The sequence below is a fragment of the Oncorhynchus nerka genome, linkage group LG14 (genome assembly GCF_034236695.1).
Source record: "Oncorhynchus nerka isolate Pitt River linkage group LG14, Oner_Uvic_2.0, whole genome shotgun sequence".
NCBI lineage: Eukaryota > Metazoa > Chordata > Actinopteri > Salmoniformes > Salmonidae > Oncorhynchus > Oncorhynchus nerka.
This window is the reverse complement of record NC_088409.1, coordinates 64,062,510-64,074,975: the sequence shown is the minus strand read 5'-3', so window position 1 is coordinate 64,074,975 and position 12,466 is coordinate 64,062,510. Positions and strand designations below refer to the sequence as shown.

Here is a 12,466-nt window from a genome sequence, read left to right as displayed (position 1 = left end):
TGAAGAAGTACGGCCATCTTGAACGAGGGTCACTTGAAGTGTACTGTTAGAGGCACGTGACCAGAAAGCATGCTTCAGTTTGTTTTCTTCCTGTATTGAACACAGATCATCCCGTCTTCAATTTGATTGATTATTTACGTTAAAAAATACCTAAAGTTGTATTACAAAAGTAGTTTGAAATGTTTTGGCAAAGTTTACAGGTAACTTTTGAGATATTTTGTAGTCACGTTGAGCAAGTTGGAACCGGTGTTTTTCTGGATCAAACGCGCCAAATATATGGACATTTTGGATATACAGTGCCTTGCGAAAGTATTCGGCCCCCTTGAACTTTGCGACCTTTTGCCACATTTGCACGCCCAATTTTTCAGTTTTTGATTTGTTAAAAAAGTTTGAAATATCCAATAAATGTCGTTCCACTTCATGATTGTGTCCCACTTGTTGTTGATTCTTCACAAAAAAAATACTGTTTTATATCTTTATGTTTGAAGCCTGAAATGTGGCAAAAGGTCGCAAAGTTCAAGGGGGCCGAATACTTTCGCAAGGCACTGTATATTGACGGAATTAATTGAACAAAGGGACCATTTGTGATGTTTATGGGACATATTGGAGTGCCAACAAAAGAAGCTCGTCAAAGGTAAGGCATGAATTATATTTTTATTTCTGCATTTTATGTCGCGCCTGCAGGGTTGAAATATGGTATCTCTCTTTGTTTACTATAGTGCTATCCTCAGATAATAGCATTGTTTTCTTTCGCCAAAAAGCCTTTTTGAAATCTGACATGTTGGCTGGATTCACAACAAGTGTAGCTTTAATTTGCTATCTTGCAAGTGTGATTTAATGAAAGTTTGATTTTATAGTCATTTATTTGAATTTGGCGCTCTGCATTTTCCCTGGCTTTTGGCCAGGTGGGACATCCCACATATCCCAGAGAGGTTTTTAAGAAAGAAACCAAATTCTTATGAAAGCTCTTCACTTCATGTGTCTCCAGTGATAGTTAAAAGAGAGGAGCAAGAGTAAATATACTTGTCACTTCTTCTCCAAATAAAGAAGAGAGACAGTCTAGTCCAAAAGGAAAGGTCAAAAGGTAAAGAAACAACAGTGTGTTTTCTTCAAGAGTGTGTTTTCCTCATGGAAGACACTGCTTCTGCTGTGTGTTATACAAGGAAATGCCATACAACACAACTTCTCTGTACCTAGCACTGAGGGGTATGCCACAAAGCAGGATAAATGAGTTAGCCAGCTGACTGATAAGCAACCAGAAAAAACTATTGATTTTATAATTAAATAAAAAAGCTAAACTTAGATATGTCTATTCATTTGTTAAATTAATTAGACCATAATTAGACCATAATAAAAAGTTATATCAGAATATTTAAATAAGCTAACTGGCTAACTGCGAGGACATATGCTGGGAGACGAGAAACAAGTACAGGGAGTGAATATTTAATAAATAATAGACTTGAAACAAAACACGGACAGCATCTGGACAGGGGAAACATAACGACATTAATGCTGACAAAGGGATCAAACTGAGGAGTAGACAGATATAGAGGAGGCAATCAATAAAATAACGGAGTCCAGGTGAGTCCAATGAAGCACTGAGGTGTGGGAGCCCGACAAGCCGGCTGAGGTGTGGGAGCCCGACGAGCCGGCTGAGGCGTGGGAGCCCGACGAGCCGACTGAGGCGTGGGAGCCCGACGAGCCGGCTGAGGCGTGGGAGCCGAACGAGCCTGCTGAGGCGTGGGAGCCTGATGAGCTGGCTGACAGTATCCAACGCACACCTGAGCCAGCTAAGGCATGGAAGCCTGACGAGCCAGCTGAGGCATCCTCGGTTCCTCCAACCAAACCAAAAACAAAAAATCTCCCTGATACTTCCAATATTGGTGTTCAGTGTTCTGTGAGGACAGACGCTGGGAGACGAAAAGCAAGTACAGGGAGTGAATATTTAATAAATAACAGATATGAAACAAAACACGGACAGCGTCTGGACAGGGGAAACATAACGACATTAATGCTGACATGGGGATCTAACTGAGGAATAGACAAATATAGAGGAGACAATCAATAAAGTGATGGATTTCAGGTGAGTCCAATGTAGCTCTGATGCGTGAAATGATGGTGACAGGTGTACGTAATGATGGGCATCCTGGCATCCTCGAGTGCCAGAGAGGGGGAGCGGGAGCAGGCGTGACACTAACTCCATAATCCTGCTTTGTAGAATACAACTATGATATACAGTACCAGTTTCAACAGTTTTAGAATAATAGTGAAGACATCAAAACTATGAAATAACATATATGGAATCATGTAGTAACAGAAAAAGGGCTAAATATATCAAAATATATTTGAGATTTGAGATTCATCAAAGTAGCCACCATTTGCCTTGATGACAGCTTTGCACACTCTTGGCATTCTCTCAACCAGCTTCATGAGGTAGTCACCTGGAATGCATTTAAATTAACAGGTGTGCCTTGTTAAAAGTGAATTTGTGGAATTTCTTTCCTTCTTAATGAGTTTGAGCCAATCAGTTGTTGTGACCAGGTATGGGTGGTATACAGAAGATAGCCCTATTAGATAAAAGACCAAGTCCATATCATGGCAAGAACAGCTCAAATAAGCAAAAACAAATGACAGTCCATCATTACTTTAAGACATGAAGGTCAGTAAATCCGGAGAATTTCAAGAACTTTGAAAGTTTCTCCAAGTGCAGTCGCAAAACATAGTTAAGCACTATGATGAAACTGGCTAAAGTTTCCTTGCATACTAAAGGACAGCAATAAGAAGAAGAGACTTGCTTGGGCCAAGAAACATGAGCAATGGACATTAGACCAGTGGAAATCTGTCCTTTGGTCTGATGAGTCCAAATTTGAGATTTTTGGTTCCAACCGCCATGTCTTTGTGAAACGCCGAGTAGGTGAACGGATGATCTCTGCATGTGTAGTTCCCACCGTGAAGCATGGAGGAGGAGGTGTGATGGTGTGTGGGTGCTTTGCTGGTGACACTGTTGGTGATTTATTTAGAATTCAAGGCACACTTGGTTTGCACTTAGTGGGAATATCATTTGTGTTTCAACAGGACAACGGCCCAACACACCTCCAGGCTTTGTAAGAGCTATTTGACTAAAAGGAGATTGATGGAGTGCTACATAAGATGATCTTGCCTCCACAATCACCTGACCTCAACCCAATTGAGATGGTTTGTGAGGAGTTGGACCGCAGAGTGAAGGAAAAGCAGCTAACATGTGCTCAGCATATGTGGGAACTCCTTCAAGACTGTTGGGGAAAAAATCCAGGTGAAGCTGGTTGAGAGAATGCCAAGAATGTGCAAAGCTGTCATCAAGTCAAAGGATGGCTACTTTGAAGAATAAACAAATTCAAATATATTTTATAACACTTTTTTGGCTACTACATGAATCCATATGTGTTATTTCATAGTTTTGATGTCTTCACTATTGTTCTACAATGTAGAAAATATAAAAAATTAAGAAAAACCCTTGAATGAGTAGGTGTGTCCAAACTTTAGACTGGTACTGTACTTTTGCCCTCACTGTCACCTGCAAGAAAACAACAACAAGAAAACAACAACAACAACCGTGAACCCTAACACATTCTTTACGTCTCTCACGACTGGATGGGAATCAGGTGGACATGAGTCTGCAGTGTGGAGCTGTCTGCTCCCACTCCCAGTGTGTTGTGTATAAACAGAGGTAGAGGTGAGAGGTGCCTCCTCACCACCCTCCACTGGCTGATTGTGTTGACCTGCAGTCACATGCTCACTGGAGAATGTGATTGGCTAATTGCCTTGAAATCCAATAGAAAGGCTTCAAACGGCAGGATTACCTAACGAACCTGTTAAAGATTTTGAGGCGCTCTCTCTCTCACACACACAACACACGCGACACACACACACACACACACAACTCCTTGTCGTACTAATTAAAAAGTGCTGAAGCAGTTTCCACCCCCATTGTTGCACCATAACCACGATCTCTCTGTGAAAACAACCAAAGGAAAAAAACTGCTGTGGATGGATAATATATTCTGGACGGCATTGGCGCTCGTCCAACAGTGTAAGATTAATAATTTAATCCGAGTTGCCTTGCTAGCAGGACTGTGAATCAGAACTCAGTGACCGCAGGGAATTGTACCTGCAATGTACTATATTTTCTGGATCAGGTTGTACATTTCTACCTCTGTTGTTGTGTTGATCTGTTCGAAGAGGATTGTTCCAGGATGGTTTTCCATGTGTGTGTGTGTGTGTGTGTGTGTGTGTGTGTGTGTGTGTCCATAAAAAGCGTGGATTGGCATGCCCTTATTTAGGAGTGCTGTGTTTGGCAGAATTTAGTTTTAGCGGGCTAGCGTAGATTTCCCATGTGGGGCTGAGAGCAGGTTGTTAGGGCCAGGAGGTCTAATTAGACTAGCGGAGGAAGGCTTAAATTAAGCAACGGGCTGGCACAGATAAACAGAGAGCAGACACAAAAACTAACAGCAGCGCTACCATGATAGCCTCACACACACATTCAGACTCACATGCACACACACTGACGCATATACACACCACGCACGCACACAAGAACACCAGACACACACCTAGAACCAGGACAGTCCAACACACACACAACCAGCTAATGGGGATCTGAAAATAAAACGGATTAACAACGTGATATTGTGCAGTACATCCTTGCTATTGTGCATTGCTGTGGATCTGTACATGTTATGTTATGGCAAGAGTTGTTCTGCACTCAAAGCATTGCTGTGCTATTGGTACTGGGGTACCCTCAGGGCAGACCTATGATAAAGTACCTACCCTCAAGGTAGACCTATGATAAAGTACCTACCCTCAGGGCAGTAGCACCTGGGTCCTGCCAGGCTGCTGGAGCAGGTAGCCCCGTTTCTGCAGGGCTGAGACAGGCAGTGGTCCACCTGCAACTGGCAAAGATCACCCTGGAACCCTGTAGCACACAGACGAAACACAGGGTCACATAGCATTAAACCTGAACACACACAGGAGCCAAATATACACACGCAACTCTAACGCATTGACATGCAAACCATCCAACTACCACTATAACAAGCATGCACGGATGCATCACACACACACACACACACACACACATTTCACACCGGTCACCCTACGTCTCACACTTCCCCATGACTGTCTATCTTCATTAACTCATTAGGTCAATTCAAAACAGAACCCTCACTCTTCCAAGAACAAGTCAACAAGTCCTGCATCTAGCCAATTACCTCCAGCCTTACTACCCATCAAGCCAATTAACATCAATCATGTAGTGCGGCCTCCATATTGCTCTGGATGAGCCTGTGAGAACCCACTGCCCTCAGTCTGTCAGGCAGACAGACATACCACCACAGTCCTGTAATCACCCTTCTCTAATAAGATGTGGCTGGCCATCAACAACAGCCTCTGCTTCTATAACAAGGTAATTAACCTGTCAAGTAGATCAGAGCTGCACTCACTGGCCCGGGCCCCAAATATATCTAGTTGATAAGTTGAAAGGTTGTATTCTTCTCTGCATTCCCTATTTCATTTGGAGACACTCACACACACACACGCAGGCATGCATTCCACATGGGGTTGGGCAGAGCGGGCTCGTAATGGCTGGAGAGGAATCGGTGGAATGGTGTCAAACACTTCAAACACTTTTGATTTGCAAGTGTTTGATGCCATTCCATTTGCACCGTTCCGGCCATTATTATGAGCCGTTCTCCCCTCAGCAGGCTCCTGTGATGCACGCTCATACGCATGTACAGACACACACACACACACACACACACACACAGTAGTTACCTGGAGGGCAGATACAAGTGAAGTTACGGCCCTCGTCCCCCTGCCTCAAGTCACTACAGATGGCGTAGTTCTGGCAGGGCCTGAGGCGGCAGGCATCAAACTCCTCACAGAATATCCCAGAGTAACCATCCTCACACTCACAGAAGAAGGTGCTCTAGAGGTCAGAGGGGACACGGGGTCACTGTCACATACTGACTCAAAACACTTTATACATCACTGGGATGGTTCTGGATACTGGGGCTACATGGGGCTCTGCGATTCTCTATTTTTAGTCCTGTACACCCCACCGATGCCCTTTTCCTCCCAGCTCCCCATAGTGTGGTGTGCTAAATCACCCTGTAACAATGCACCTGTAGGGGGGAGGGAACGAGTTAGCAGGACCTCAGTCTATCACGCGTCTCCTCTCTCCTCTCCCTCCCTTCCTCTCTTCTCTTTTCTTTTCTCTCACTCTTCACCTTGGTTCTCTCCATTTCCTCTCTACTCCTCTGTGCAGCAGTGATCAGTGTGCTAACAGTGACGCCCCTAGGGACCTAGCGAGAGGGGGGGCCCCAGGGAGTAGTAGAGATGCAGGACTTAAGAACTCTGTCTCCATCCCACAATACCTTTCTGGCAATAAGGCATGGTCTTTATTCTGTCTTGCTTATCTTTTTCTCCTCTCAGTCTCCTGTTGCTATGTTACCGCATAGTGTATCATCAAGACAATAGTATCGCAATCTTACAATATTCTGCTGAATTACAGCAGTTACCTTCTAGTATATTGAGGGGAAAACCTGTTTTCTGAATATTGAAAGTGACATTTTAAGCCTTGAAATATTGTTCACAGGATCAAGCCCAAAGACAAGGGACTGATTCACCAACTCAAGGGCAGCTGACATCACATATCTGATCCCTGACCTCTTACCACAGAGGGCTGAGTGATGCACTTCCCCTTCCCAGAGCATTGTGGGTCGCTGAAGCGGCTGCCAGGCTCCACACAGCTGCTGGCCTTCACTGTCAGATTGAGACGCAGGGTGACCTCCGAGCCACTGGGGGCGCCCATGCGCAACACACCTACAACGGGAGAGAGAAAAAACAGTTATTCTAAGGTCCTAGCTGATTCACCCTGATAAATATGAAAAGGCTGACTACATGTGAGCAATATTGAACAAACTGCCTATTTAACTAGAGAGAAAATGGTGGTTGGGGTGAGGGGTCGACAAGGACTTAGGTACAGAGGCTAGGTGCAGAGAGAAGTGATGGTTCCTTGCAAAGAAGATTATGTTTAAACTAACAGAAGATGAACATCATTGTGCGCAACATTGACAAATGTTCTAGGAGGGGTTGCATATGGATCATTGCCTGGATAAGACACCTCTAGCTGCCACTGCAAAAGAAAAATGGATTCCTCTGCAACCAACTATTAGAGAAATGTTGAAGAAAAGGCCATGTGAGCAAATATGAATCAAAACAGAAGCATCCATTTTAAAATAGACTCAAAGTGAAGATTAACAGTCATCGTTATTAACCTGCTCTGAGCCAATAAGGCGTGAGCACAGCCAGGATAAGTCATTGCCACAGCAAAGCCCTGCAGCCAATCAGGAGTCTGTACAAGCTGGTCCCCTAACACCTCGCCATTTTCTGGTTAGATCAGCCCAGTGACGTCTGTTCCTCACAACACAAGCTCACAAATGCACAGTCACTGCTCTTCTTGTATGCAGCACTCCCATGCAGTCACACACATGCTGCGTTTAGACAGGCAGCCCAATTCTGATACTTTTTTCACTAATTGGTCTTTTGACCAATCACATCAGATGTTTTCACATCAGATCTTTTTCAGAGGTGAACTGATTGGGCAAAAGAGCAATTAGTGAGAGGAAAAAATCAGAATTGAGCTGCCTGTCTAAACGTAGCATTAAACACGCACACTGTAAAAAGGACAACTTCACCGCATCAAAGGGACGATGGATGGGGCCATGTACCGTCAAATCTTGGGTGAGTACCTCCTTCCCTCAGCCAGGGCATTGACAAAGACCAAAAACACACGGCCAAGGCAACAAAGGAGTGGCTCAAGAAGAAGCACATGAAGGTCCTGGAGTGGCCTAGCTAGTCTCCAGACCTTAATCCCATAGAAAATCTGTGGAGGGAGCTGAAGGTTCGAGTTGCCAAACGTCAGCCTCGAAACCTTAATGACTTGGAGAAGATGTGCAAAGAGGAGTGGGACAAAATCCCTCCTGAGATGGTTGCAAACCTGAGGGCCAACTACAAGAAACGTCTGTCCTCTGTGATTGCCAACAAGGGTTTTGCCACCAAGTACTAAGTCATGTTTTGCAGAGGGGTCAAATATGTATAACATTTTTGACATGCGTTTTTCTGGATTTTGTTGTTGTTCTGACAGTTATTCTGTCTCTCACTTATAGACGGATCATTTCTTTGTCAGTGGGCAAACGTACAAAATCAGCAGGGGATAAAATACTGTTTTCCCTCACTGTATATTTTACAGTCCACTCTGTATGCCACCATCAGTATTTCATTCACACCATCTGTCTCATGTACGTACATGCATCCATGCACGAGTGGGAACGTGTGTGCACATGTGGGAACGTGTGTGCACGTGTGGGAACGTGTGTGCACGAGTGGGAACGTGTGTGCACGTGTGGGAACGTGTGTGCACGTGTGGGAACGTGTGTGCACGAGTGGGAATGTGTGTGCATGAGTGGGAACGTATGCTCACGTGTGCGTGTGTAGTGCATGTTTTTGCATGTGAGGCAGATTATGTGGGATGCACACAAGCAGACATAAACACAGCTCCACAGCAGTCTTACTCTCAAGGACGTGACTCATTTATTATCCAGAGTGGTAAACCGCCAAACACGATGACAGAAAAACAACACTTTCTCTCTCTTTAATTCTCTCTCCCCTTCCTCTCCTCTCTCCCATCCCTCACTCTATCTCTCTCTCTTCTCCCCCCCTCTCTCTTGATGTTGCCCCCCCACGAACACCATCTCCTCAGACAGAGCCGCAGGATCTCAGGCGGAGTGTCTCCAGCCAGCACAAGGTCAGTGGACAGACAAGCTGAGACATGACAAAGCTGTGTTGTTATGGAGGCCACGCACAGGGGTCAAGTAGAAAATTCACTCAAGGGTAGGACACCAATTATGACGCCACACCTGCTGGGATCTACCGAACCCTCAGGGCGTACGTTACTGTAACATTCCTCAATGAAAATAGAAAGACTTAGCCATAAAATATGCAGAAAGATAACAAAATTGAATTCCAGAGCCAAGTGTTTATGTGCGCCACCCCCATACAAATGAGCCATTATCATACTGTTTATGGATTTTATGGATATTGTGTTCTTGATTGACATTTCATGCAAATTACTGATCCAGACAACTCGGAACACAGCAGAGAATGTGAATGGTAAAATTGAAGACATGATGGAATATCATACTATCTTATTCATGGCTCTAACTTTGAGGTACCTTACACCAATAAACTACACGTATGTTCTACGTATAAATATGTATTATATGCACTTTTATCACTAGATGTGCTATGCAAGGATACATTACCTTGGAGTTGAAGATAGCCATCTCTAACCCAAAATACAGTATGCACCAATGACAGGTTTGGAAATATGGAAGTGATAGTGCCATAACACATATGCACATATGTTTACCACCAAATGGACAGACAGAATAGAGTAACCTATATTCCTCCATATGGTTTTTAACAGTTGTATTGAAGTGGCAGGAAGCCTTCTGTTCCACATGGGAACCAATAGGATTACATAAGTAAGTAAATTGAGATGGAGGAGGGGCCTTACTGAGGAAGTAATTGTGTCTTATGCACTACACCATCAGATGTGCTACTGGATTCATTTCTTAGGAGATTGTAACCTCTTACCATAAAACATACGCACCAGTGGTAGGTAAACAAGTGCTTGCTACATGTGTCTAGGTTTCCCACAAGATGGACAGGAGGAGAGAATAACAGGAGAAAGTTCCTTCCTCCATACTATTGTTTTTGTTTGTGACCAACTTTTAATTTAGTTAAGTATATATATTTTTTTTTCGGGGGGGGGGGGGGGGGGGGTACAGGTGCAAACACTATCAAGGAAATGCATGCAAAGATAACCCAACCCACCCCTCCTCCACATCTATCCGCTCGCATCCTCCCTCCCCACCCGGAAACCATGTTTCCCACCCCCCCACCTCCCGAATCCATATAGTTTTTTTGTAGCAGTATTATTGTAGTTGTGGAAGTGCTTCCTACTTACTGAGGAAGTAGTTGTGTCCCAGGGGGAGGAAGTGGTCAGGGACCACCAGTCCATCTGAGACCTGCTGGAACCACATGATGGTCCCCTCCACCAAGGAGGAATTCTGGAAGCCATCCTTGTCAACACGCCACAGGACGGGAGCGTCACTCACATTCACCACAATCCTGAAGAGAGAGGGAGTGGGTAGGGGGATAGAGAGGGAGAGAGAGGGAGGGAGAGGGGAGGGGGATAGAGAGGGAGAGAGAGGGAGGGAGAGGGGAGGGGGATAGAGAGGGAGAGAGAGAGAGGGGAGAGGGAGGGGGATAGAGAGGGAGAGAGAGAGAGGGGAGAGGGGAGGGGGGATAGAGAGGAGAGAGAGAGAGAGGGAGAGGGGAGGGGGATAGAGAGGGAGAGAGAGAGAGGGGAGAGGAGAGGGGAGGGGGATAGAGAGTGTAAGAGAGAAAGAGAGTCTGAGCCAAACACTTTTGTAACCAGCCTGCTACAGTGCTTTCAGAAAGTATTCATACCCTTTGATTTATTCCACATCTTGTTGTTACAGCCAGAATATTTAAAAATAATACAATTACAAAAATTCACACTCATCTACACACCCCATCATGACAAAGAGAAAACATGTTTTTTTTTACATTTGAGCAAATTGATTTAAAAAAAATGATATACAGAAATATCTAACTTAAATAAGTATTCACACACCTTTGTTATGACACTCCAAATTGAACTTAGGTGCATCCAATTTCTTTGTTCATCCTTGACATGGAGTCCACCTGTGGCCAATTCAATTGTTTGGACATGATTTAGAACGATACATACACGCCTATAGTAGGGTCCACAGTTGACAGTGCATGTCAGAGCAGAAACTATAACATGAAGTCCAATGAACTGTCCGTAGATCTCCGAGATAGAATTGTGATGAGGCATATATCTGGGAAACAATTTCAAGAGTGTTGAACGTTTCCAAGAGCACCGTGGTCTCCATCATTGGGAAATTGAACATCCAAACTGAGCAACCGTGCAAGAAGGACCCAATGACCACTCTAACAGATCTACAGAGTTCCTTGGCTGTGATGGGAGAACCTGCTAGAAAGACAACAGTCTCTACAGCACTTCAACAATCTGGGCTTTATGGGAGAGTGGCCAGACAGAAGCCACATAATACACCTGGAGTTTGCAAAAACACATGTGAACAACTCTGTGATCATAAGGCAAATTATTCTGTGGTCTGATGTGACAAAAATTTAACTCTTTGGCCTGAATGCAAAGCGGTATGTCTGGAGAAAACCAGGCACAGCTCAGCACCCATATAACACCATTCCTACCGTGAAACATGGTGGTGGCGGCATCATGCTATGGGGTTGCTTTTCAGTGGCAGAGGCTGGGAGACTGGTAAGGATAGAGAGAACAATTAATGGAGCCAAATACAAGCAGATCCTTGATGAAAACCTGCTTCAGAGTGCAAACAACCTTGGACTGGGGGCGAAGATTTGACCCCAAGCATACAGCCAAAGCAATGCTGGAATGGCTTTAGATCAAGAATGTGAAAGTCCTTGAGTCAAAGCCTAGAAATCTGTGAGAAATGCTGTTCACCGCTACTCCCCATCTAACTTAACAGAGCTTGAGAAAATCTGCAAGGAAGAATGGGGGAAAATCCACAAATCCAGATGTGCAAAGCTGATACAAACATACCCAAAAATTACTCAAAGCTGTTATCGCCGGCAAAGTATTAACTCAGGGGTGTGAAGTATCAACTCAGGGGTGTGAATACTTATGTAAAGTAGATATTTCTGTATTTCAATTTCAATAAATCTGCTTTCACTTTGTCATTATGGAATATTGTGTGTAGATGCGTGAGAACACAACAAAATGGGAAATGAGTCAAGGGGTATGAATACCTTCTGAAGGGACTGTATACGTTTTTATAAAACACACAAAACCCTGTGCTAGTAGGATGGGATGGTGGACATGAGTAATGCCTGTTCCTGTCTGTCTCAGTGGGGGTACTATACTGCTCACTGTGGTGACTGTACAGCCCCGGAGGCCAGGGAGTAGAGTTATGACTGATGTGGTCAAGGGCCATTACTCATCTGACTTTGGGCCAATTACTTGAAGAGAGAGTCTCTCTGCACAGACAGAGAGTGTCAGCAAAGCAGATGCACTCTAACTCAACAGAAGACCAGCTACACTCCCAGACTCCTCCCACTGGCTGAGTCACTCACAGATAAATAAAACATACACACATAAGTAAGAAAGCATTGACCTTTCTAAAGCCTTCGATAATGCTGACAATTATTTTTTTTGCATAAATTACAAACTTATGGGCTTCGAAATAGAGACCTCGAACTGGTTTAGGAGCTACTTGGTTTATAGGAAACAACTTGTTTGTTTCGTGGCACAGTATCGGAG

The 12,466-nt window shown here is 44.3% G+C and overlaps 1 protein-coding gene across 1 annotated transcript in view; it reads right to left on the bottom strand.

Annotated features, from left to right (window-relative positions):
* LOC115116804 (delta and Notch-like epidermal growth factor-related receptor) overlaps nt 1-12,466 on the bottom strand; it is a 105,112-nt gene that overhangs the window by 13,706 nt on the left and 78,940 nt on the right. The window contains exons 4-7 of the mRNA XM_065000271.1: nt 10,067-10,230; nt 6,710-6,858; nt 5,809-5,962; nt 4,838-4,951 (exon numbers count right to left, since the gene is read on the bottom strand). Coding sequence (XP_064856343.1) covers nt 4,838-4,951; nt 5,809-5,962; nt 6,710-6,858; nt 10,067-10,230 — 581 coding nt within the window. The remainder of the gene's footprint in view (nt 1-4,837; nt 4,952-5,808; nt 5,963-6,709; nt 6,859-10,066; nt 10,231-12,466) is intronic.